Source organism: Vipera berus (genome assembly GCF_964194415.1).
Source record: "Vipera berus genome assembly, chromosome: 1".
Classification (NCBI taxonomy): Eukaryota; Metazoa; Chordata; class Lepidosauria; order Squamata; family Viperidae; genus Vipera; species Vipera berus.
Window position 1 is genome coordinate 229,136,615 of NC_138202.1, and position 27,980 is coordinate 229,164,594.

At 39.7% G+C, this 27,980-nt stretch overlaps 1 protein-coding gene across 1 annotated transcript in view; it reads left to right on the forward strand.

The window, feature by feature from the left end:
* LRRC1 (leucine rich repeat containing 1) overlaps positions 1-27,391 on the forward strand; it is a 93,125-nt gene extending 65,734 nt beyond the window's left edge. The window contains exons 10-14 of the mRNA XM_081313565.1: positions 2,588-2,671; positions 20,198-20,313; positions 22,070-22,242; positions 24,518-24,654; positions 26,207-27,391. Of these exons, the coding sequence (XP_081169691.1) occupies positions 2,588-2,671; positions 20,198-20,313; positions 22,070-22,242; positions 24,518-24,654; positions 26,207-26,365 (669 nt within the window). The 3' untranslated portion in view covers positions 26,366-27,391. The remainder of the gene's footprint in view (positions 1-2,587; positions 2,672-20,197; positions 20,314-22,069; positions 22,243-24,517; positions 24,655-26,206) is intronic.
* The last annotated feature ends 589 nt before the right edge of the window (positions 27,392-27,980 follow it).

Consider the following 27,980-nt stretch of genomic DNA (forward strand, 5'->3'; position numbering starts at 1 on the left):
AATGCCCATTCCCTCTGCTGAGCCATCCCAGTTACTTCCCTGGAGCACCTCCATATCTTGCAAAGGCGCACAGGGAATCCACATTTCTCTGCGCTCGCTGATCAGCGTGTGGGGAGAAACGCCCATTCCCTCTGCTGAGCCATCCCAGTTGCTTGCGTTGCAGAAGGCAAGCATTTGGGATGAAGACTCGAGATTCGGCGTTTCTCAGCCCGTGCTGATCTCGCCCTCCTTACAGTCTCCCTCTCTTTGTTTCAGCTTGCTTTCTGCATTTGGGACAAAGACTGGAGACTCGAGAGAGGGAGATTGTAAGGAGCGCGAGATCAGCACTTTCTGCATTTGGGACAAAGACTTGAGATTCGGCGTTTCTCAGCCCGCGCTGATCTCGCGCTCCTTACAGTCTCCCTCTCTTGAGTCTTCATCCCAAATGCAGAAAGCAAGCTGAAACAAAGAGAGGGAGACTGTAAGGAGGGCGAGATCAGCGCGGGCGGAGAAACACCGAATCTCGTGTCTTCGTTCCAAATGATTGCCTTCCGCAATGCAAGCAACTGGGATGGCTCAGCAGAGGGAATGGGCATTTCTCCGCACGCAGGAGAGGTTTGTTAGGGAGGCGGTGGTCCGGTGTTGTTTACCTCCTTCCTGTGTGTGTGTGTCAGACCTGTGGGGAACAGCTGGTAGAGGTGGCCGTCCGGCGTTCCCCCCTCCTGTGTGTGTGTGTCGGGCCCACAGAGAGATGCAAACACCAGACTGCCACCACCTCTACCAGCCGTTCCCCACAGGTCCGAGACACACACACACACACACACACACACACACACACACACACACAAACGAGAGGGGGGAAAATGCCGGACTGCTGCCTCCCTACCAGCCGTTCCCCGCGGGTCCAACACACACACACACATACAAATGAGAGGGGGGGAAATGCCAGACTGCCGCCTCCCTACCAGCCTCCCTACCAGCCGTTCCCCGCAGGTCCAACACACACATACACAAACGAGAGGGGGGAAAATGCTGGACTGCCGCCTCCCTACCAGCTGTTCCCCGCGGGTCCAACACACACAGACAGAGAGAGAGAGAGAGAGAGAAGGGGGAAAAGAAGGAGGGGATCTGGCAGCACCCGAGACTCCATATGCTGTTCAGAAACACCCTCTCACCGCCCTCCCTCCTGTGGCAGACAGTCTTCTGCTTGCCACCCTCAATCAGAAGGGAGGGCCGTGGGAGGGCCGCATTTACACAGAGCAGGGAGGGCTGTTAGAGGGCCATATTAAACCACCCCCCGGGCCGCAAATGGCCCGCGGGCCGGACTTTGGACATGCCTGTAATAAAGCATGATCTTGTTCAGAGTAATAGGATGCTGGCATGCTAAATTATGTTTTGGCTTTCTTCAATCACCTCAAACTTCAATACTCTAGTACTTAATGTAATTTATAAATTTTAATAGATATTTAGTAAATTAAATAATAAAGATTGGCTGATAGTTTTGTAACAGCTTTCCCAGGAGGAAATCACATTTGGTGGAGGGCAAATAATAAATCTGGAGAGGAAAAACCTGTCCCAGTTGATTTTGGAGGGCAATGAGAAAGACCTTCAACAAAATTAATTTAAAAAATTGATAAAGGTCAGTGATAGAGTTAAGAAGTGGTTTTATCTCATTTTTAGGATAGAATTATGGAACAATTGGTCTAATAAATGGGGAAGGAGTTAAAACCTGCAAAGCTGAGGAATGGGAGGAGTAACAATGGAACATCATATGTTTGCTTTGCAGTGTGCTAGAACAAGATGTAATAGTAAAATAAAGGCTGTAATTTGTTCTCTCTCTATTATATGCTGCTCCAACTTGAGACTAATTTCCTAGCCACTGTTGCAGAATAAGGCAAATACTTTGAGAGAGGAAAAAACCACAGAAGTAATCCTATGTTATCTTCAATAGTATGTTTTTATGAGTACAATAATCATGGATCTATTACTTGCTATGTGAATTGCCTTCATTTTCCTTGTTCACCTGTAAGTGGAGAAAAGGCATACGTAGGTAATGTTAACTACTGATCTCTGAAACATCAAAAATCCTAATTGGAGAAGGAGGACTAAGAGGTTTCTGTGAGAAATTGCCCCAAACTAGATGTGATCATCTTTTAAAATAAATATTTCTTATCTTGGTTACTCAGGAAGGTTTTGCAGTTGTGCCAATTATCCTGAGGTATAAGTCGGTACAGATGGAAATACTGATCATGCATCTATTGAACTTTTTAAATCTCAGACATCTGAAATTCAGCCATTTGTCTGTAATGGTAGGGTTTCCTGCCTGAGCAGGGGATTGGACTATATGACCTCCAAGGTCCCTTCCAACTACTACTACTACTACTGCTAGTAGTAGTAGTAGTAGTTATGATGATGATGATGATGATGATGATGATGATGATGATAATGATAGAACTCCTCTTAGTAAAGATTTTGGCCTATCATTTCATCATTCTGTTTAAAGACAACTTCTTAAAAAGTTGCAGCACATTAATTAGCTCACTGCTTGCTTTGCCCAATTTACTTTGAAATTCCAGCAATATTAATTGCCGACATTGTTTTGTTTCAGACCTTGCCAAAGAGCATTGGAAAACTAAAGAAGCTGAATATATTGAATGCTGACCGAAACAAACTTGTATCTTTACCTAAAGAGGTAATTAATGTTTATTACTTTATTTATACTAGGAGAAATGAAGTATGTAGTTTTTATTCAGGAAAATAGAATGGAATTGCTTAAGCTGCAGTAGCTGATAAATCTTCAAATAATTGAAGAATATAGATGTAGTAAAGTTTGCAGGCGGAATAGTGACTACATTGGACTGAAATCAGACCTTTACAATTACTGGTGAATGTTCTGTGAGCTATGTTTGCTTGGAGATTAACCAAAATAATTAAGACTTTACCTCCTAGCCTTGGGCTTCTCAGATAAAGGAGGACAGCTGTTACTTGTGTCAACATCTTTTCACAGTGTAGGTGGAAATCTGAAATATTATCTTAAGTTTTAAGAATAATTGAAGGCCAGGTCATTCTCCCGCAGCAATGTTCTGGAACATTAGCTCTAGTTAAATTTGGAATTCTCTGTCAAAATACTGTTGAATGTCTCTAGCTGTTAGGAGTATTTAGCTTATTAAAACTAAAATTACTGTGTAGAAGTATATCTCAAGACTGCAGGTTCTTAGATAATTATAGCAAATCATGTTAATAATATTACCTCCTAGATGAGAAGACTGTCTGAAACTGCTTGATTTTTTTAACCCAGTAAGGATATACTGCTGAAAATGAATCAGCACAAGTTCTTTTTTAAGTTGCTATCATGGAAGTATTTTGTACAAAGTCCAGTGGTGGGATTCAAATATGTGAACAACTGATTCTGTGTGTGGATGCCACTTCCAGAAGTCCATTCTGGGCCTGGGCAACAAAAAATTAGTTACCGGTTCTGCCAAAGTGGTGCGAACTGGATAAATCCCTCCACTAAGTCCCAATTCATCAAGCATAACCAGTGCTACAATTAACTGAACATTACACAGGAATATACCTATTAATGGTTTAAACACTTTTGAGTTGTCTGTATTTTGCCAGAACACAACCTGATCCAGTTTCTTATTTTACGGAAAGACATCTTGAAATGTTTTGACTATTTTGGCCATAGGAAACAATGGGATCACCCCACCCCCAAATACCTTGCATCTTTCTTATCACCCTATGATCAGAAGAATAGATGGCATAGTACAGTGATGGCAAACCTTTTAGAGGCCGAGTGCCCAAACCATAACCCAAAACCCACTTATTTGTTGCAAAGTGCCAGGGCCGCATCAGCATTGTGGTTCCGTCAGAGAGGGCGGGGGTGTGGCCCACTGGGTGGGCGCAGCCAGGGTGGTCACAGCAGCCAGGGTGGGTGTGGCCAAGTAGGCATGGCCACCTCGATGCTCTAACACCTCTACTTGAGCTTGCTAGCCAGCCATTTTGCCTGCTTTGTGCTGGGCGGGGCTGCTGCTCCAGGCGGCAGCAGTGCCCCCCTAAGAGACCTGCGTGAGCTGCTAGTGGTGGTGGTGCGCATGCCCACAGAGAGGGCTCTGAGTGCCGCCTCTGGCACGCATGCCATAGGTTCGCCACCACTGGAATAGTAGCTCATGAAAAGTGCTACTACTAGTGTAGTGCTTATGGACAAAAAGAGAGAAAAAATAACTTTTTTTGAAGATTCCAGTTATGGAATGATTAGGTTCGTTCTCCACCTATACTGCCCTTCCCCAATATAAAAACTCAAAAGTGTAGCCTTCTGCTTTTCCCCAGAGTTTTGCTAATTGAAAGGAACATGAGGAGAGGTTGCTAATCTGTCTTGAAAGAAAGAACATGGAGACCTCACTTTCTCAGACATCTCTTTCAAGTTAATTATCTACAGGTCAAGATGCATCCTGGCAAATAAAAGGAACTGAACTCAGCTTATTCACTCAATTGGGGGCTCCTTTCAGAAATGTTTTAAAGTAAACCTCTTCTTAGCATTATGTCAGCCTAATCCTAACCCTGAGGACAGTCAGGAACATAGACTTTCTCCATTTACTCTTGTTTTTACAGGCTCGTTGCAAAGGTAGTTTCCCCCCCCCTCTCTCTAGATGCTCTGCTGCTCTCTACAGGTTGATAGGTCAACAGCCTTTGAGAAGAAAAACCAATAGAAATAAAAATTAATTGGATGGAGCACCTGGATCTGACAAGACTATCCTAGCACCATATTCTTTATGGCTGCTAGGATAGTCTTGGCTGTATGGCTGTTAATAGTGACTTTTTCTCAGTTGGTAATCTTCACATTCTTCCTTAAAAAGCTACCAGTTGCTGTCTTTACAGGGTTGTGTGCTGGAGCTGCGTGAGCAGAAGCACAGCATAGCCCTGTTCTAGATGCGTGTTAAGGGCCCACTAATTTATGCCGATATGATTTCCTCCTGGTTTTGAGCAGAGGGGAAACTACGGCAAAGCAACTGTGTGAACACATGTGAGGTCCAGCTTCAGCAGAGGAACAGAGATTTACCTTCTAGGTCAAGGGTGTCAAACTCGCAACGTCACGTGATGTGTTGCGATGCATCGTGACTTTTTTTCCATTGCCAGCAGTAGGGTGGGCGTGGTTTCGGCATGACGCTCTGGCCCGCAGGCCGGCAGTTTGACACCCCTGTTCTAGGTAGTTAAACAGTGGCATGTGGGTGGGGAAAAAAAAATCAGATCCAAAAGGTCTCCTTCATTGTACCATGCATTCCTTAAATGCCTTCTGCTTAATTCCAGAACATTTCCCTCATCCTCTTCAGCCTAAGCCAATAATATCAAGGACGTGTCCTGTCCTTACAGTAGTAGCCTGGGGGTGGGGGTGGGAGGGGGGAGGAAGTAAAAAAAGGAACACTCCTTTTTGCAAAAAACAAAAAAACAAAAACAAGGAGCCTTCCAATCAAATCACCTAAAATAGCACAGAACACTTAAAACAATTCCACTCAGGCTGTTCTTTCACTCAGACCAAACCAGCCTAGCTTGTTCCATAATTGGACCAAAACTCACTAAACGTGCATGTTTTCTTTTGACTGTGAATCACTCAAAGCAGCTGTTCAAGCTTGAAGTCTTTAATCCATCCTTAGAGGAGAGCTGAGGATTTCAGGGCGAAGGATGAACTACTTCTCAAATGCATCCAGTTGGTCTCCTAAAATAGTTGCCATTTTTCAGTCCAAGAAGAATTTCTCCTGTGTGCGTTTGGCCAACTTAGTTCTCTTGGTTGCAGCCTTAAGTGACTGACGGATAAAAAGATCAATAGAAATACTTTCGGTCGTGAATGTTGTTTCTAATGTGGTGGTTTGATTTCTGTCATTTGCTTCTAGCAAAATATGAGCGCGTGCTATAAATAAGAAAAGCAGCACATGGTGTGAAAGTCAAAGAATCAGAAAAGATTTAATTTATTTTTTTATTTATTTATTTTAATTCCATTTATATCCCGCCCTTCTCCGAAGACTCAGGGCGGCTTACAAGCTTAGCAGTAGCCTTCATTCTGTTATATGCCTGCTTATTAGGGCTTTCACACACACCCCCAAGCGGCATTATTACAAAGTCAGCTTATTGCCCCCAACAATCTGGGTCCTCATTTTACCTACCTCGGAAGGATGGAAGGCTGAGTCAACCTTGAGCCTGGTGGGATGCGAACCTGCACTAATTGATTTAATTTATTGCTTTCAGGGAAGAAAGACTAATTCAAGGGAAAAGAGAAGGGATGGTGGATAATCAGCAATAGACAGGAGTATAAACTCTGTGGACCAGGCATGTCAAACTGCCAGCTGGATGCATCATACTGAAACCACGCCCACCCACCCCCATTGTCAGCAATGGGGAAAAAGTCACAATACGTCGCGCGACATCACATGATGTCACGAGTTTGACATGCCTGCTGTAGACTAATGGCAAGGATGTTGGTCTTGGAATCAGATTTGTTCTATTTAAAAGGCTTAAAGCACTATATTATTATTATTATTATTATTATTATTATTATTATTATTATTATTATTATTATTATTATTATTATTATTATTATTATTATTATTATCTGGGTGGATGTGATATTGCTGTACATATTCCCTAAAACTCTTTTATAGTCTCTGCTTGCCTTTCAAGGTGAAGGGAAACACTTAGTCAGACGTTTTTCCATCTGAAGGACTCAAAGCTTGAGACATTGTAAGACTTGCTATGTATTACTCTTGTGTGAGGGTTTTGTATGCCCTTCCATCTCTTAACCGTCTGAGATCTAGCATAGGTATAAGGCAAAGAACATATACTGATCAGGAAAACCTCTGAGTTGGTAAGAATATTAAACCATTCTATGTATTAAGGGCCCATACTTTTATCTTGGCTTTTACAAACAAACTTTTATTCTATATAGCCTAGTAATTGCATTTCTTTCATAATTTAGACAGTAATCTATCTCTGATCTGCCTGGAGAATTTATTTTCGCAAAATGAAGTGTTAATAATGTGGAACAAATCTGAGCAGCTGACCAGTAGGATGCAATCCTATAAATATACCAACAATGATTCTATTACAAGAGAATAATTTACTGAAAGCAGAACATTATTTTCTCTTAATTAGATAAAGCAAAACAAATTGTCCTCTTAGCTGGACGCAGATAAGACATGATTATAGAACTGTCTAGTTTGAGTAGTTTTAGTCTTTTGTTGACACAATGAATGCCTTTAGTTGTTAACTGAGAAACATCTTGGAGGGAGAAGTAACAGAATTTACAGAGTTGGGAGGGACCTTGGAGGTCTTCTAGTCCAACCCCCTGCTCAAACTGGAAGCCCTATACCATTTCAGAAAAATAGTTGTCCAATCTCTTCTTAAAAACCTCCAGTGATGGAGCTCCTGCAGCTTCTGGAGGCAGGCTGTTCCACTGGTTAATTGTTCTCACTGCCAGGAAACTTCTCCTTAGTTCTAGGTTGCTTCTCTTTGATAAGCTATCACCTTGTCTTGCTCTCAAGTGATTTGGAGAATAGGTTGACCCTTCCTTCTGTGACAGCCCCTCAGATATTGGGAGACTGCTATCATGTCACCCTTAGTCCTTCTCTTTGTTGGACTAGACATACTCAGTTCCCACAACTGTTAATTGTATGGTTTAGCCTCCAGTTCCCTAAAAATCGTTGTTGCTCTTCTCTGCACTCTTTCCAAGGCATTATAAAGCAGTACTAACAATTCACATGATCTTGATACTATCCCTCTGTTGATGAAGCCTAGGACTACATTGGCCTTTTTGACAGATACAGCATATTGCTGGCTCATACTTAAGTGCCGAAAAGAGAAGAGTACAACATTAGTAAACATTTATATATGTTGAAATGGTAGAAGATCCACTCATCAATAAAGCAATGGCATGATTTGATGAGATGTGCCTTATTCCACAATATATCATGGGTAAAAAAAATATTGGGGAAGATGGAAGTGATATTTCCTGTTCTTCCAAGATCAGTTATTTTGAAAGTGTTAGAGTATAACAGAACTTGAGTTGTGTGAATGAATAATCTTTGCCGTAAAAGATGATCAAGCCAGACCAAATGGATTTTTTTCCTTTTCCCCTTTCTTGTACATTTATGAAACTATAGGAAAAACTATAGGAGTAGCCAAAAATAAAACATGCACACCAAACCTCACAGAATAACTAGATAGATGAGACTGGTTGATATCTTATAATGCAAAGGATAACTGTATGGTGGAGTCAACTAATCGTTTTGTTGCAGAAGGAGAAAATAATGAGTAATGCCAACCTTATATATGTATGCTATACACCACTTTGTATGCAATATATAGATTTTATTTACAGATAATCCTCGACTTATAACTGTTTGTTTAGTGACAGTTCAAATGGCACCGGAAGAAGTGACTTATGACTGTTTTTCACACCTACGGGAAAACATCCCCTATTGCAGCACCCCCAGGATCACATGGTCAAAATTCGGAGGCTTGGCAACTGGCATGTGTTTATGACGGTTGCAGTGTCCTGGGATCATGTGATCACCTTTTGCCGCCTTCGGACAGCAAAGTCAATGGGGAAGCCAGATTCACTTAACAACCGTGACACTAACTTAACAACTGCAGTGATTCACTTAACAACTGCCAAGAAAGGTGGTCAAATGGGGCAAAATTCACTTAACAACTCTCTTGCTTGACAATGGAAATTTTGGGCTCAGTGGTAGTCATAAGTATGTACTAGTATACAGGTAGTCCTTTATTTATGACCACCATTGAGCCCAAAATTTCATTTGCTAAGCAAATGTGGTACAGGTAGTGCTCGACATACAACAGTTCGTTTAGTGACCGTTCAAAGTTACAACACTGAAAAAAGGGACTTGACCGTTTTTCATACTTGCAACCATTGCAGCATCTCCCTGGTCATGTGCGCAACTGACTCATATTTATGACAGTTGTAGAATCCCAGGGTCATGTGATCACCTTTTGTGACCTTCTGACAAGCAAAGTCAATGGGGAAGCCAGATTCACTTAACAACTGTGGCAAGAAAGGTCATAAAATGGTGGGGGGAGAAATTCACTTAATTGTCTCGCTTAGCAACAGAAATGTTGGGCTCAGTTGTCATCGTAAGTTGAGGACGACATCACCCAAGGTGTTGTTGCTGTTGTTTTTTTACCTAATCTCTGGGGCTCCAGAGGAGGCACCAAGGAAGCATTGCAGTCCAACACCAAGTCCTGTATTTCCTAGACCAGGGGTCAGCAACCTGAAACAGTGAAAGAGCCACTCGGAACCGGTTCCCTGACAAAAGGAAAAACTGGGAGCCGCAAAAAATGTGTGCACATGTGCGTACATGCACGCATGCGCAGAACAGGGTTTGACTGAAGAGTGGAGCCAAGGCGAGATATGCACCTACCCTGCATATTTGAATTGATTGGTTGAACTTTCTTAGTCCCACTTTTTTTTTTTTTGGACTGCACATGGCAGAGGACTGGGAGCCACATGCGGCTCCGGAGCCGTGGGTTGCAGACCTGTGGCCTAGACGTTCGACACGTGATAGGCGTCCACCTGATAGATACCAGGCTAGTGTTGTATGTCAGGTGAATGTAGAACCGTCTAATTTTGAAGAGATTAAATTGTATCCCGAAAAAGAACAAAGAGCATGGAAGGGAGCAATGGATAAGGAGTTACAATCCTTGCAGGAGTTAGAAGTATATGAAAATGTTAGACTCCCACCAGGTGAGCGTGCAAATGCGTTGTGTTGGGGTCTGTAAGGGGCAGAACGCTTATGTTCAATGCCGGCTGTCTGTAACATGGCTACAAAACGTGTATTGGTAAACTCAGTACCATTATCTGTTACAATACACGGAACCTTCCTCTTCATTTTTCTTTCAACAAACTTCAGCCAGTTTGCAAAATTCTGAAATGTGTCTGCTTTTGTTGTCATTAAATAACAAAAACCATAACGTGAATAATGGTCCATGATACTCAGAATACAGCATGCTCCACCAATACTAGGTTTCATAGGGCCAATGATATCTGCAAACACTACCTCTAAAGCAGGGGTGTCAAACTCAATTTCACTGAGGGCCGCATCAGCATTGCGGTTGCCCTCAGGGGGCCGGGTGGGTATGGCCTGGGTGGGCGTGGCCTACTGGGTGGGCGTAGCTAGAGTGCGTATAGCCTACTGGGTGGGCGTGGCCAGCTGTACATCATTCACATCAAGGGTGCCTATGGGGGCCTAGGCAGGAGTGGGACAGATCTGAGGGTCTCTGGCAGAAGGAGGGTCTCTGGGCCAGGGCCAAGGCAGTGGGGGCCGTTCCCTCACTGTTTCCAGGATGGCTTCGTGGGCCACATGAAACCACTTCGTGGGCCGGATCCGGCCCCCGGGCCTTGTGTTTGACATGTCTGCTCTAAAGGTACCGTGGTCTTAAAACCATTAGTCCTGTTTTTTACCTTGCTTTTCTCCTGGCTACACGCATTACAATTCAAATACTTCTGACACGGTTTCAGTTTTATCCCTTTAACCAGTTCAACAGTCTTCCGTAGCGTATTGAAATTCACATGCCCTAAACGTCTATGAAGCAGATGGATACAATCATCATGTGGTTTTTTGTTCTCATAGACAGAACCAGGATGAGCCATAATTCCTGGATTGTCAGTGAGAACAAATAAATGGTTCTTCAGGTTAGCGGTAGCTCTAGTACCATTCTTTTCAATGATACATTTATCTCCCCTGAAGGTCACTACAAACCCAGCCTGTACCAATGCCTTCACAGATAACAAATTAAACTTTAGTTTAGGCACATATAACATTGGTAAACGTTCATTAATATGTGGACAGTATGCACTACCTTCACCAGAGGCTTTCATTCTCCAGCCATTTACTAAAGACACATACTGTTTACTCTTAGTCATATGGGCAAATCTCTCTTTAGTCTTGGTTATACACTGAGAAGCCCCACTGTCAACCACCCACAAATCATGGTTTAAGGATGTTGGAGAACCAGAAACAGCTAAACCAACATCTTTTCTTATTCTCCTATTGCTATCTGCATTCTGTTTTTTGCCCTTCTTACAAAATCTAGCAATATGCCCTTTAGCCCCACAAGAATAACATTTCTTAACAGTATAAGCAGTTGTGGATTGTTGTTCCTCTTGTGGTTGTGTGTCTCTCAGCTGGTCTCTGTTTTGCCTTCTTCTGGACTCTTCCAGCAATCTCAATGTTTTTTAATGTTAGTTCCTCTCTGGTCAGGACTTCTAAAGACGAGACATACGAATCATAGCTCTCATCCAAAGATGAAAGAATGATATACATCTGATGCAGCTCCGAGAAAATCAGCTCCTTTTCATGTAGCTCTTGCAAAAGTTTGTTCATGAATGCCAGATGAGCTAACATGTCCCCATCCTTCTGAAGACGAGCCCTAAACAGTTTGCGCGTAAGGTGTATATGTGCACCCACGCTATCACGAACATAAAGTCTTCGCAAAATGTCTCAACACCTAGTAGCAGACTCCTCACCACGGATATGGACAAGCTGCTGGTCATCCAGTGTTAGTCCAATTAGGCAAAGAGCTCTTTCGTTGTCTCGGTTAAATTTCTCTATTCTCTGCATCGTCCTCATCTTCTGGATCCCAAGCGGTCGCGTCTGGTGGGTCATTAACTACAGCCCATAGTCCTTCCTCGCGCAGAAGCAAGCAGCATTTTGTGGACCAGGAAACATAGTTTGTCCCATCTAACCAGGTTATCCAGGAAATACCTGTTGCTTGTTCTTCTGCCACTTTTCCAGTTGAAGAGGTAACACAAAACTCAGCTATTATGATATGGTACTGTGTATGCTAGCTCTCAGAACGTCTCTGGGCCCATAACCAATGACAGGGTTTGTGCAGAATATCTCCTGAGCCAACAAGAAGAATGCACAGAAGAAGTGGTACTGAGAGTAGTCAGGTTTTGCACAGCAACTGCACTGATACACTGAGGCGTGTAAAAAAGGAAAAAAACTTTACTTTTAGGAGTAGCACAAGTCAAGAATAAACAGTCCAGGTCATACACAGGTACAGAGAAGATATCAACAGTTCAAGAGTTATCCAATACAAAGTCGTCTTACCAGTCCAAAAGTCAAAAACACAGTTCTTCGGGTTTAGCAAACAATAGCAAAACCACAATCAACAATAATCAGCAAGCAATGTAATATATCAGCTATTCAGGCTTCTTTATATTGTTAATCATAGCCATTAGTGCTGTTTTCAAAAACCGGACTCTATACTGCTGGGTGCAATACAACAAATGTGAATTTTCACTGTAAAAATATTGAGGTAGAAATCTGGTAAAACTCCACACCAAATTGATCCAGCAGATGGTATGTTTAGGTTGCTCTAATTCAGGGGTGGGGAACTATGGCCCTTTTATGACTTGTGGACTTCAGCTGAGCCAACCATGGAATTCTGGGAGTTGAAGTCCACAAGTCATTAACAGGCCATAGTTCCCCACCTCTGCTCTAACTAAAAATGATTCTAGAAACGAGACTGACTTTGGGGTAGAATTCAGCAGGCAGTTACATTCCACAAAGGAATATCAGTTTATTTTATTCCTGCCTGTTTGAAATCTCAGTAGAAAGTGAGGGCTGGTTCATTCATACAAATGTGCAGTTCCTTATTTTATCACTCTGCTGAGCAGTTGATAGAGTGGGAATTGCTTTTCATAAGATCCTGTTGGATGGTGCTGTTCAGTGATAATGAAAGTCATAATGCTTGGTCTTTGAGTCCTGCTTTATGTCTACAAGTTTGTTTTCTGTTTCCTTTAATGGGCTTCTTGATCTATAAATACATTCTTGCTCCCTTTCCTGATGTATTGATTTTTTCTTATCCTGCCTTTATTATTTTTATAAATAACTCAAGGCAGAGAACATATCTAATACCCCTTCCTTTCCTTCTCCTACTTTCCCCACAACAACAGCCCTGTGAGATGGGATGGGCTGAGAGAGAGTGACTGGCTTAGGTGGGATTAGAACTCACAGTCTCCTGGTTTCTAGTCTGGTGTCTTCACCACTAGACCAGAATGGCTTTTTTTATAAAGGGTACAACTCTGCTAATAAACCTGTATTCTTGTTATGGCATACTTAAAATTTCCTAGTTTGTCCAGCCACTGTATGCTCAGTTTTGAACTCTAGTAATTGTCATACTTGAAAATGCAAACAATGCAGAATTCCTGTTTTCTGGATTTAGAGAACTCCCTAATTATATTTCTCTCCATTAGGCTCTCCTAAAAATTCAATCACAAAACAGTTATCTTTGCCTTCTTTGTGATTGTCGCAGAGCTCAAATTACTCTTGCAATTGGATGACTTATTTTCATCAGAACCATTTTGAATTCAAAGTTACAAAATGAATTTAAAAGAATTGTTTTGCCCACCTTCAGAATCCTAACTTCACCTCATAGCACCAAGTAAGTTTCTTGCATATCAGGATCAAAATTTTGCTGCACTTGGGATTTATTTGTCAGCCAAGTGTTCTGTAAATATGTTAAACATGAAAAAATTTGTTTTGTAAAAAGAGAGTGACATGTGTTACAACAAAGTCTTACAGTTCAATGCTGACGCTTTACTTTTGGGGCTTTAGAAACAACTAGGCAGAACTGCATAGTATCATTTAGTTTGTACCCATGCAGTTAGGGTTTTAGTATGCTGATGTTCAGAATGCACCATGTGTATGCAGGTACTAAATATCTGGTGATTGTTCTGCTCTGCTTAGCTAAGTTTCACATAATATAAGAAATACAGATAATCCTTAAGCCATGTCTGTATGTCAGTTTATTATATCCATTTGTAAAGAACTCAAGGACTTAGAAACTCTGCAGAATGCATGCAGAAATGATTTGGGCAAGTGGTCGAGTCTGACCCACAGTTAGGGAACACTGTAGCATTTTGGATTGGTATATAATTGTGGCAAGACTAACTTTTAATATATCAAGAGTTTAACTGAATTATACGTGGTTGGTGTCTACAGCATTAAGGGAGGTACACATTTACTTCATTTTGCAAATATTAATTTAACGAAAATACTGTGTTCTCTTGTCATTTTATCTCTCTCTGTGTGTGTGTTAGCATGTGTGTGCGGGGGGAATGGCAGTGTGCAGTCTGTGTGCACAGTACAGTGCTCTGTGTTAAATCAAACAATTGTATCTTGTGTTTTTCTTAATTGTTAGCTGCTTGGAAATTTGAGTCAGGTAATTCTTGTCACTGTAAGTACTGTTCAGCCCACAGTTTCACCAGCTCCCTTCATCTGACTGCTTTCAATGCATGATGATTCAAACTGGCTGACTCCACCACTGCACTTTCATTGCCCCCCCACCCCAAAATCTTGAATTTCCTAGCTTAAGAAAGAGGATGCTTTTCAAAAGGCTGCATGGCCAAGTTCATTCTGCTTATGTCCCTGAGGCACAGCTGTTCAAAGCAAACCACTCCTTGTGCACAATAAGGAATCATCTAACATTCACTAACCAGGATAATTGTGTGCAGTTGTTTTTATCTTTTTAATTTTAGATGTATTTTAGTTAGACGAGTACAATATTTTTGTTGTTTACTTCCTGCAAACCCACAGAGCACTTCCAGAGGTTTAGTGCATGGTTTCTCGCTTTTAATAATAATCTATGACTTGAAAAGTATACAATGATCTTGCTGTTGCTCCCATTCTTAACTCCTTGCATGAAAATAGGAAAGTGTGCCTGTTCATAATGGAAGGAAATATGAAAATATTTGTTGGTAACATTTTACATAAATATTAAACTGTGATGGAAAGTATAGTGCTTAGAGTGGCTATTGAAAAGAATTTCATTTATAAAGGCAAATAGATCAAAATAGGTTTAGTTGAATTGGCATGCACAGCTAAGTATCATTTATTCAGGAATTTAGAATTGTATTTAACTGGATTTAAATATAGCAATGTATTTTTACTTTTATAAGCATGACTTAAAGGTGACTTTAAAACGGATTGCTATGCACAATTTTAAGGAGTTCAGTTCCTTTTTAAACCGATGTTTAACATTTGTGGCAAATAATGGTAGAATTTCTTTATTTCCTAAAATGGATATTTGAGAGAAATGCCATCCGTATTGTGCATCTTATAAGGGCAAATGTAATTGCATTTGTCATAGCATGCTAGCCATCTTAAATTAGATTTTGAGCTGTGCATTTAGGAAATTTTATGGTTCTCTGTTCAACATTCATAGTGTTAGCTATATCTTAAATTTCAGACAGAAGACATAGATTTCAAATAGAAGACAGAATTGCAGTAAATTAAAAATATTTTTCAACCTATACGCAGTAACCTAGAATAAACACTATTTTTATTTTGGTAGAGATTTTCTAAAAGAATTACTTATTAAAATAAAACTTTTTAGAATTGCTGACTTGTTAATAGATCAATTTGATTTGGTGCAATTTAGACCATACCTAGTAAGTTAGGTATTTTTCTTCTTTCTCTTTTAAAAAGAAAGACTGTTGTTTGAAGTTATGTTGGAGGTTTGGGGTATCAAATATCATATAAAGGTCTAAGAACTCAGTTTGTCTTAATCCATTAATTGAAGTGTCTTCAATTAATGCATGATGCAAATGGCAAACCTGCAGGAAATGTACAGGTGAAACTTGAAAAATTAGAATATCGTGCAAAAGTTCATTTATTTCAGTAATGCAACTTAAAAGGGGAAACTAATATATGAGATAGGCTCATTACATGCAAAGCAAGATAGTTCAAGCCGTGATTTGTCATAATTGTGATGATTATGGCGTACAGCTCATGAAAACCCCAAAACCACAATCTCAGAAAATTAGAATATTACATGCAATCAATAAAACAAGGAGTGTACATAGAACAATATCGGACCTCTGAAAAGTATAAGCATGCATATGTACTCAGTACTTGGTTTGGGCCCCTTTTGCAGCAATTACTGCCTCAATGCGGAGTGGCATGGAAGCTATCAGCCTGTGGCACTGCTGAGGTGTTATGGAAGACCAGGATGCTTCAATAGCGGCCTTCAGCTCTTCTGCACTGTTCGGTCTCATGTCTCTCATCTTTCTCTTGGCAATGCCCCATAGATTCTCTATGGGGTTCAGGTCAGGCGAGTTTGCTGGCCAATCAAGCACAGTAATCCCACAGTCATTGAACCAGGTTTTGGTGCTTTTGGCAGTGTGGGCAGGTGCCAAGTCCTGCTGGAAAATGAAGTCAGCATCCCCATAAAGCTTGTCTGTGGAAGGAAGCATGAAGTGCTCCAAAATCTGGTAGATGGCTGCGTTGACCCTGGAGTTAATAAAGCACAGTGGACCAACACCAGCAGATGAGGTGGCTCCCCAAATCAACACAGACTGTGGAAACTTCACACTGGACTTCAAGCATCTTGCAGTGTGTGCCTCTCCATTCTTCCTCCAGACTCTGGGTCCTTGGTTTCCAAATGAGATGCAAAAGTTGCTCTCATCAGAAAAGAGGACTTTGGACCACTGAGCAACAGACCAGGTCTGTTTTTCTTTAGCCCAGGTAAGACGCTTCTGACGTTTGTTGTTCAGGAGCGGCTTGACAAGAGGAATATGACATTTGAAGCCCATGTCCAGGATCCGTCTGTGTGTGGTGGCTCTTGATGCACTGACTCCAGCCTCAGTCCACTCCTTGTGAAAGTCCCCAACACTTTTGAATGGCCTTTTCCTGACAATCGTCTCCAGACTGCGGTCATCCCTGCTGCTTGTGCACATTTTTCTTCCACACTTTTTTCCCCTTCCACATAACTTTCTATTAATGTGCTTTGATACAGCACTTTGGGAACATCCAACTTCTTTTGCAATTACCTTTTGAGGCTTTCCCTCCTTATGGATGGTGTCAGTGATGGTTTTCTGCACAACTGTCAGGTCAGCAGTCTTCCCCATGATTGTGATTCCTACTGAACCAGACTGAGAGACCATTTAAAGGCTCAGGAACCCTTTGCAGGTGTTATGGCTTAATTAGCTGATTAGAGTGGGACAGTTTGAGCCTAGAATATTGCACCTTTTCACAATATTCTAATTTTCTGAGATTGTGGATTTGGGGTTTTCATGAGCTGTATGCCATAATCATCACAATTATGACAAATCATGGCTTGAACTATCTTGCTTTGCATGTAATGAGTCTATCTCATATATTAGTTTCCCCTTTTAAGTTGCATTACTGAAATAAATGAACTTTTGCACGATATTCTAATTTTTTGAGTTTCACCTGTATGTATTTTAAATACTTACACTATGAACAGAGTGAACTGAAGAGACAAAGGTGGTGTCAAACTGGTGGCCCACGGGCAGGATGTGTCACACGCAGGCCACACCCACCCTGGCTCCGCAAAGGCAAAAAAACATCACAATACGTCACGATATGTCATGTGACCTGATTGAGTTTGACATGAATAGGTCTGTCCATTGTATTTTAATGCTGAAGTGGCACCTCTCGCAATGCATTCCTTAGCATTTGATCTATGTTCACACATGGGAGGAAAAATGGGATTTGGGAGCTGAATATGAAACAGTGGCAGAATAATTATTATAAGGTCTGCAATTATTAGAGCAGTGCAGTGATCTGGATTGAAAAGGGAAAAGGTGATTTGGCGTGTGCACAGGTACGTGCACCTGTTGCAACCCCTTAAAGAAGCAGTATTTTTTTCTGAGCTTACATATGGAAGGACATTTATCTCTCTGATTTCTACATTGTTTTAGTCTAATTGGCCCTAATTGACTTACAAAGGAAACAAACAAAATAAATTATGTCGCTATTTACAATATATTCCTATGGCACCTTCTTGTTCTCTGGGGAGAAATTTCATTTCTTCTGTTCTGAAGTCATCTTTTAGAAAAGCAAGCTTCTAAAATACAAGAAAAATGACTATCTTGCCACTAGGAGTGAGCTGTTTTGCAGATTTTCAGCTGTGGAATTAGGAAGTTATGTTGTTATAGGTTCAACATACATAGTGTTAGCTACATTAAATTTCAAGCAGAAGACATTGATTTATCACAGTAAATTAAAAATATTTGCATACACACATATACATATATCGATATCTATATCTATATATCTATATATCTATTTCTATCTATCTATACACACACACACACATACACACACACATACACACACAACCCTCTCAAATTTCAAGGTAGGCAGAGGCTTCCATCAGTCACCCTCGGTTTATTCTTATGGAGCAGGCAGAGTTTACCCATAATAAGTGGTCTTGAAGATAACTAGATCTAAAGCCATAAAGCATTTTATAAATAATAATTAGCACCTTGAATTGTATATGAAAACAGACCAGTAACAGGTGCAACCACCAACAAAAGTATATTAGGAAAATTCATGGGTCTGACCTGTTATCAAATAGGCAGGTTCATCTGTAGTGAATTATAGTACTCTGGCTAAGAGGAAATAGGGACAGAAGTAATACCTCACGTTTTAGAGAAGATCACACCTGGTGCACCAATTATAATAAATAGATGAAAGCTTATCTGGCAGCAGCTCCCACCTGTTCTTTAGGTGTGAGTCTAGGGACATGGCTAGACTGTAGGGCTGCTCTCTCAGGGGGAGCACACCCCATCCAAACGCAAACTTGTTATCATCTTGGAATGAGCTCATTTCTGGATTAACAGGCAGTCCAACTTGCTCGCATTCAATTTAAGCCTGTTTTTTCCCCACCTGAACTCTACAACCTCCAAGCACTGGTTCAGGTCTGCTACTCCAGTTCAGCTTCAAGTGGAAATATTCAACTAGGTATTACCCACACACTAAGGATACTTTATACTCTGCTAGTAGATGACCTCTCCTAGTGGCTTCATACATGTTAAACTAACTAGGGAGGAATGCTGAGCTCTGGAGCACCTCACATCAGACCACCCTCCTTGTAATTTAGGCCAGTGTTTCTCAGCCTTGGAAACTTTAAGATGTGTGGACTTCAACTCCCAGAATTCCCCAGCCCAGAATATTGTTAGAAGGAAAGATTACCAAGCACGAATCCTGGTGAGCGCTTTTGAAATGAAAAACCTATATAGACATAATTTAAGACTATAAAATTGTCTGTTCCTTCAACTTTTTCAGTATAGGTGCCTAGAAGCTTGATTCTTTTGTGAAGGTGGGACTGTCTGCATCTCTATTTTTATAACTTTCAGCCCTTTTGCCAACTTGAGAAGCAAAATTCACATATTCCCCCCCCTCATAATAACTAATTGGAATTGCCCAGTTAGGAAATAGTGGAATTGTCACAACATGCTTTCCCCTAATCTCAGCCCTCAAAGGCAAATCAGAAACTGTATTAGTAACCCTGAAGACCACTGAGAGGGGAACACCATTTAAGTGCCATCATAGTTCTTCCACAAGAATAAGCAAGGTTTGATGTTGTTTTTTTTGAATTTCTAACTGGTATATGCTTCCCCCATCTCCTAAATCATTTTCCCCATTTAAGTCCAGATTGCCTCATAGCTCTAATATTACATTTAGAGTACAATCTTATGTACAGTATGTTAGAAGTATATTGAGTTCAATTGCTTTTTCCTTACTAATTGTGTAGAGTTAATGTTGTAATTATTTTAATTCTTATCAGACCAAACTTAGTTGAAGCATCCTCTTAAATGGTTATTCAAGAACTAAATTATACATTGATGCTAATGCATAGCATTTTTTCCCTACTTGAATGCAAGCAGTGGAACCATAATATGTATTAATTTATTTGCTAGATTTATATCCTGCTTTTCCTTGAGGTCAGATCAGTGTACAAAAGGATCTCCCTTCATTTTATCCTTATAGCAACAATTTCTGTTTAATAAGCTGGGCTGAGAGAGGATGATTAGCCCAGTTTCCCCTTTGGGTTATCCTGACTAAGAATTAAAGAGTTTTTCCAGTCCTAGTGTAGCCCCTTTAATTGCTATATCACACTGCCTACCACATTGCCTAATTTGTGTTTTTAAATCCTTTTGTTACTTATTATTATGTGGTCCATTCTTCTCCATATCTGCAATTTGATCTTGGGATTCTGTTTTAAGGTCTCCTAAGATTGCTCTGTAAGTGAAATGTTGCACAAACATGATTATCCTAGTTACAAAGTATCACCTTCATCTGTAGTAATTTGCTACAGTATGTAGCGAGCTTACATGATTTACTTAATATGTCACACTGCAGCAGTATTTCACTCTCCTTTTCTTTCTGTAAAACAGATTGGTGGGTGTTGCAGCTTAAATGTATTTTCAGTACGGGACAATCAACTATGTAGGATTCCGCCGGAGATATCGCACGCCACAGAGCTTCATGTTCTTGATGTAGCTGGAAACAGGCAAGTGTGTTCATATTTGCTCTAAATTCATCTTGTAGTGGATTTGAACTGACAGATTTCTTAATATCCCTCCTGTGGGAAATGGTGGACTGGGGGACAAATACTTCATAATCTGGTGTTAAAAGGCTGGTCCCAGTTAAGTCAAAGCAATGTTGACTGGTGAATCAAGTTCACTGGATTATTGATAGCCACACAGAATGGTAATAAAAATTGTATTCTCAAAAAAAAAAAAACCCACCCCAAAGCCCTAGAGGTGTTATGCTCTTGTCTCTGGGACAATGTTTTAGACTAGGGATGTAGTGGGCCTCTTTCTTGTTCATTTAGCTGTTCGGTTCATCACCTTTTCTGTTCAGATAAATTCCCTCTCCCTTATGAACCTTCCAAGGCTTCTGTTCTAATTAGATTTTTAAAAACAGACACACATTTTCCTTTGGAGAAGAAAAATAAGTACTCCAAGTTTTAAAAATTCTTTACCATAACTATTTCAGTAATATCAGGAATCTCATGTGACCAAATGTCTTCAATTAAAAAAACACCCCTTCCAAGTCTAGTCTATAGCTCTAGCATTTTGTGGTATTCTCTCCTCCAAGTACTAACCCGTTTAGCATTTAGCATTAGCAATACCATTCAGACTTATATACCATGCCATAGTACATTATAACACTCTCTGGGTGGTTTACAATGCATATTGCCCCCAACAAACTGGGTCCTCATTTTACCAACCTCAAAATGATGGGAGGCAGATCAGGATCAAACTCCAGGCTGTGGGGAAAGTTTGCCTGCTATACTGCATTTTAATCACCGCACCACCAGGGTTTAGGTTTTGACATCAGCTAAGTGGGTCTAGGTGTTGTCACAACAACTATTTGTAGGTCTGTATATTGAAACAGATAAAATATAGCAGTATCCAGATGACCTGGATGGAGTTTGGAAAACCTAAGCATGGTTGAGTTTGCTTGTTACTTGGAGGGACATTCCTACAATTGCCAAGGCCCTAGATGAGATTTGAAAGTTGGGGAGGAAGACATCCCAGAAGACAATGGCAAAGCTCTTCTTTTCTGCCAAGAGAACTTCATTGATATGATCATATAGTTGCCAGAAATTGAGCTTGACTTGAGGGAATTTTTGCCTTTTGATTGTTATAGATTGTGGGATTTTATGCTGTTATAAGAATAGGATAAGCTTTAGTCATTTGGACTGATGCAGTTCAGTTCCTTGCATCTTCATTGTTCGGGTCTAATAAAATAGCACTTAATACAGAATTTACTTCTTTCTATCCTCCACTAATTCCAATTCTCAGAACAACAATGTACAAAATGCATGAAATATGAATTGGGGGCCCGATTAAGGGGTAGAAAAATAATCGTGCACCCAAAGAAATACAATGTTTGGTGCTAAACAATATGTAAATGCCAAGTTCTTTCCTGGGCACACAGTATGTTTCTTATTTATTCTGAACAATGTAGTAAATCTGTATTTAACTTGGAACACCTGATATCTTCCAGACTTCAGCGTCACTATGTAGCTAAATTTCTATGGCACTGCAAGGGGTGTATTTACCAGGGGACTCTATTGTGTGTATTATAAATAGGTTCTCTTTTGAAATAGGTCCTCTTTTCTTTCCAAAGGGGAACAGTGGGTTATTTTTTTTATATAGCACAAACAACAAATATGCTGCAAAACTTATTTAATGCTTTGCTTTGTTCTGCATAGTTGGATAGGAAATCTTAAACCAATTCCTTGTTTTCTCCATTAGGTTGATACATCTTCCCATGTCGCTGACTAGCTTGAAACTGAAAGCTTTGTGGTTGTCTGATAACCAGTCTCAGCCTTTGCTTACCTTCCAGACAGATACAGACCCTGAAATGGGAGAAAAAATTTTAACATGTGTTTTACTTCCTCAATTGCCTTCTGAGCCTAGTTGCCAAGGTAAACATTTTTTGAGATCATCTTTATGGGAAGCAAAGATGGCTTTTGTCTGCATAAGGAGAAAAAAAAAGTCAGTCCCCTTTTGTAACAAGCAGCGTGGACATATATAAAATATTTTAAATGTACAAATTATGAAAGATGCTAATGTTGTGGAAAACATTAGATATAATTACATAATACTGAAGACACCAACAAGTAAAGAGGAGGTTCTTTTATTATAGAGACAAGGGCCTCAGATCTCTCCGACTTCCTTTAAACAAGAATAGGAATATATTTTCTTCATTATATTCTAGTTTCTTTGTTTGTTACATCAAACTGATAAATCACTTGGTTTGGAAGAAATTACATGTATATCTATTGAACACCCCTGAACCCCTTTCCATTGACCTACATTCCACATACAGGTGCCATAACAATAACAATAACAACAACAACAACAACAACAATAATAATAATATTGAAGGAAAATGTGATAACAACTTGACATGGGCATGGCTCAAGATGGGAACCATCAAGAAAGAAACGGAGGGCTTAATACTGGCTGCTCAAGAACAAGCACTACAAACTAATGCCATGAAAGTGAAGATACAAAAAACTACTGACAATCCAAATTGCCGACTTTGCAATGGCAAAGTTCAAACTGTTTCACATTTAATATGTGAGCGCAGCAAAATCGTGCAAACTGATTACAAAGCTAGACATGACCGAGTTGCTAAACTAATCCACTGGGCATTGTGTAAAAAATATGACTTGCCTGTGTCCAAAACGTTGTGGGAACATAGGATGGAAAAAGTTGTCGAGAATTAGAGGGTGAAGATCTTGTGGGACTTCCAAATACAGACAGATTGCCATTTGGAACACAACACGCCATATATCGCAGTCATAGAGAACCGAAGCGTACAGTTGATTGGTATCGCTGTACCAGGAGATGCCAGAGTCAAAGAAAAAGAACTGCAAAAAATTACAAAATACCACGACCTGGCCATCGAAACTGCGCGATTATGGATGAAACGTGTAAGAGTGATACCCATTGTCATCGGGGCACTGGGAACTATGTCCAAAAATTTTGCAAAATACATCAAGAAATTGCAGCTTCCTGCAATAACTCCAGCAAAGCTACAAAGAACTGCGCTACTCGGAACATCTTACATTTTAATTTAATTTTAATTTAATTTATTAAATTAATTTAATTTTAAGGAGATACCTGGTTGATGATGATGATAATAATAATAATAATAATAATAATAATAATAATTAATAATAATAATAATAATTTTATTTGTATACCGCCCTTCTCCCAAAGGACTCAGGGCGGTGAACAGGGCATACCTAGGATGCTGACAGCAACTGTGTCAACCATTAGTGCCAGTCAATTTGAATGGTCAGTTGACTGAGTTTCATGTTTTATGAATAAAAGTTTTATATTTATATTTATATTTAATTATATTTGTATACCGCCCTTCTCCCGAAGGACAACAACAACAACAACAACAACAACAACGACTAATAATAATAATAATAATAATAATAATAATAATAATAATAAACCAATAAACAATAGAGTATGGAATAACAGAGTTGTAAGGGACCTTGCAGGACTTCTAGTCTCTGCTCAAGTAGGAGACCCTATACCATTCTGAACAAATGGCTGTCCAGTCATTCCATTGATTAATTGTTCTCAGTGTCAGGAAATTTCTCCTTAGTTCTAGCTGGGATTTCTCTTTAATGAGCGTCCACCCTTTGCTTCTTGTCCTATCCCCAGGTGCTTTGGAGAATAAGTTGACTCCATATTCTCTGTGACTGTCCCTCAAGTACTGGTACAACTATCATGTCACCCCTAGTCTTTTTTGTTGTTAGACTAGACATATCTAATTCCCTCAATTGTTCATCATATGGTTTAGCTGCCATCTTTCAATGTTTGAATGTTTGAAATGTATATGCCAATGAACTCACTATGAATCTGGATGGCTCATAAATTTTAATCATTTCTTACACTGAAAATCTGCATAATTTAAACAAAAGAAAATGGAGCTTATTAACCTGCAAATGTATGCTTTTTATTTCACTAAAAATAAGTTTCACGAAATGAAAGGTTACTAAACACGGAGAGTTTAGCCAATGAAAAATAATCTCATAGACTTGGTATCTCAAGTGAATGTTGAATGTTATTTTCAAATAGTTTTCAATAAAAACTTGGCATCCAAGCTTCAATAGACAGTGACATTAACCTGTGACATACACATCTGCTGTCTCTACTTGTCTGCTGTCATAATAGATAACCTTCCCCGGTGCGGCGCATTGGAGAACTTGGTAAATGAAATGTCAGATGAAACGTGGAATGAACGGGCAGTAAACAGAGTCAGTGCAATTCGCTTTTTAGATGATGAAAAAGATGAAGAAGACAATGAAATGGTGAGTTTTCTCAGGAAGCAAATGCAAAATGATGGGTGCTGGAATAGTAGGCTGCTGATAGTCTTGGAATAATGTTCACAACAGCAGTAGACTGTATTACATACAATTTGCGATCCCAATCTGTTGTTCTTGTTTTTTCAAATCAAAGCTATTTTGTTTTAATAACATGACTGTGTGCTAGTTTTCTCTTCTTTTTGCTTCTTTGATGATGTGGAGATTTGATTCCCATCCCCCCCCCCCCGTAAAGCCAAAAGAGAGATGAGAATTCTTATGAGAGGTGCAAAGTTTTGTGTTTTAGGCAATGACCTCTGGGAGATTTCCACTGGTCTTTTGGCTACCTCCTCCACCACCACCATCACCATTACATCCGCCTCTCTGCTGTCCCTTCCATTGTCTCTCCTTCATTTCATAACCATTTGCCCTGATGCCTGAAACCTTAGAGCCACCAGGAAGAGTTTGGTATCCTGTTCAAATGAAGGAGAGTCTGGTGGGAGCATCTGTCACTGTATATCCACAACATTTAGATGCACATCTTTTCTTCAGCTATAAATGTCATTGGCATAATTGGCAGATTAAGCATGAATAGAACTGAATAATCATCTATAATTTCTGTAGATAAATCAGACCGAGATCTCAAGTTATTGTTTAAAAAGCCCAAATAAATAAATCAGAATATCCGATTGTGCTACTTTTTAATGACCAGTAATGCTTCACAATGGGACAGCATACTGTTGGACAAAGTTATTAAAAACCACAGTTTTCTTGTCTTCATATACTTTCCTGGAGCATCAGATTCTCGTATTATGGCATAAATCTTTTTTTAAAACTTTTGTATTTCAAATCAGTTTGCAATATTTTTTGTGGCAGAATCTGTTGTTCAAGAAAAGAAGTTTTCTAATCTTGGTGAGATACGAATATTCTTTTGAAAACAGTATAGGTAACTATAAGAAATCCATATGCTTAAAAAAAGGTGTAGTACTGTCATTTTTATAAATACTTAAACTGGGAATCGTAAACTAAGTGATAGCAACTACTCAAGACATTTAATCTAAGAACAATTAAGTTAATATTAATCCTCTTAACCAGTGCTGATAACAAGTTAGTTATGTGCATGTGCATGACAGGAAGTTCATGAACCTACTAGATAGGAAAGCAACACTTCAGCTTTTTGTATACTAGGTTTGTGCAGCCCATCAGCTTTAACATGGCAAAGGTCCCTCTGAGCTTGCTTTGATATTCATGTTGAATCTGTAGGCAACTCCTTAAACACCACCTGTCCTTTCCAGCTGCGTGAAGGATTTGCAGACAGGTGCTTCATTAACACCTTTCCAGACTCCAAGGCACCTTTTGCCATATGTTTTCTCTGTAACACATTTCTTCTGATTTCTTGCCCCGGCTATTACAGCATGAAAATGGTGATGGCCTATGTTTCTATTTCACAATACACCTAACTAATAGCCGTTAAAACTTGAAAAGCCATTTTAATGAATAGAGAAATACAGTTTTAAGAAGGCAGACGCAAGGAATCATTTACTCCACTGTTTGTTTTTAGCGGACACTCCTAAGGCGAGCCACTCCACACCCTGGGGAATTAAAGAACATGAAAAAGACAGTGGAGAATTTACGGAATGATCTGAATGCTGCTAAAGGACTGGATTCAAACAAAAATGAGGTCAATAATGCCAATGACAGAGTAACCACTTCTGTGTAGAGCCTCACATCCTCCAGGTTGTTGCTCCTGTGTCTTCCCTCCGCTGTCAAAATATTACCGTTGCATTCTGGAAATGCCATCTATTCAACCCTCATATGTCTTTGATCGGAGATCCAACTCATCTTGTCCTCGTGTCATTTCTTGGGAAGGTGCTTCTCAGCGGAAGAAAAGTGCCTGACTTCATTCCAAGCCTTTGAACACGGCGCAAGTGCACTGAGCAAAGTTCTTTGCTGTCATGTCTCCCATTTGTCTCTCAGTGATTTTCCATTGTTGTCATTTCCATAAATGTTAAGCTGTTGGTTTCTGGGTTTTTGGATAAGGGAAATACACTATTACAGAACCTCAGTCGGTTTTCTACTAAGATATTCTCCTCAAATCCCTTCATGGCTGAACTATTTATATGGCTGTTTGACTTATCATGAAAAGAACTAGTTATATGGAGAAGTTATACTTTTACCTCCTGGGCAGCTCAGATGATGTAAATTTTATAATTTTGTATAGGAGTTTCATAACAAAGACAAATGTTTTTAAAAGAAATTTTTTTAAAAAGTAGATTTTGCTATTCCTATTGGATTAATTCCAAAGATGTACATGATTGTCCTATTGCATGTGCCTTAATTGCAGCCTAAATCAAGCTAAACAGAAAATGTAGTGAGATTAATTAAAACCAGGGTGCCTCTTTCAATGTGTTATCTTGCAAATAATTAACTTTTACTCTCCTTTACAAAATTTGTTAAAGGCATCTTTTTTCTACTATTGTGATGACACTAGATCCTCAAACTCTGCCTTCCTTATGATATGATTCATTGACAATTGTAAAAAAATAAGTTTGGCTGCCAAAGCATTGCAGTCACTAGAATTTCAGTGCCCATCTTTAACTATACCATCTGTAAACAAGTTTAAAACAGTGAACAAAACACATAGCAACTAGTGCCTATGTTGTGGAAACAAATGTTATCTGCTATACAGACATGATATTATACGTTTGAAGGTTTTATAGATACATAAGACCTAATAAATACCTTAAGAAACACAAAGGCTCGATAACTCTCATTTTACTAGGAAAAAAATCTATTACATTGGATGTTGATTCATTTGAGTTTCACGTAAACCAAAGCTCTTGGCTAACGCCTATGTTATAAAGTTTATAATCATGGCTCAAATTTGTTTTGAAATGTAAGCGACAAAGTCTTAGGGAAACTAGGAATTTGTTGGTTACATTTAATTTGCTAGATGCTGACATTTTCAGGCTTAAAAAGAATGCATGTTCTCTACAAAGTTGTTTTTCATTTTCCAATAACTTAGAAAAAAAAATAAGATGACAATTCAGCTTGTGACAGTATTTTGCTTCTATCCTATCTTGGTTGTGACATGTGAAAACTGGCTTACTATTGAATGACTAAATTGGGGGGGGAAAGTGGAAAAATCCACAAGCAACCAAAAGGCTTTTGTAAACCTTTTATGCCCATGGTGGTGAACCTATAGCACGGCTGCCACAGGTGGCACACAGAGCCTTCTCTGTGGGCACGTGCGTCGTCACCCCAGTCCTAGGCCTTCAGCTGCATTTTATAAAACCTTTTTGCTTTAGGCCTCCGCCGCTGTGTGCAAAAAAAAA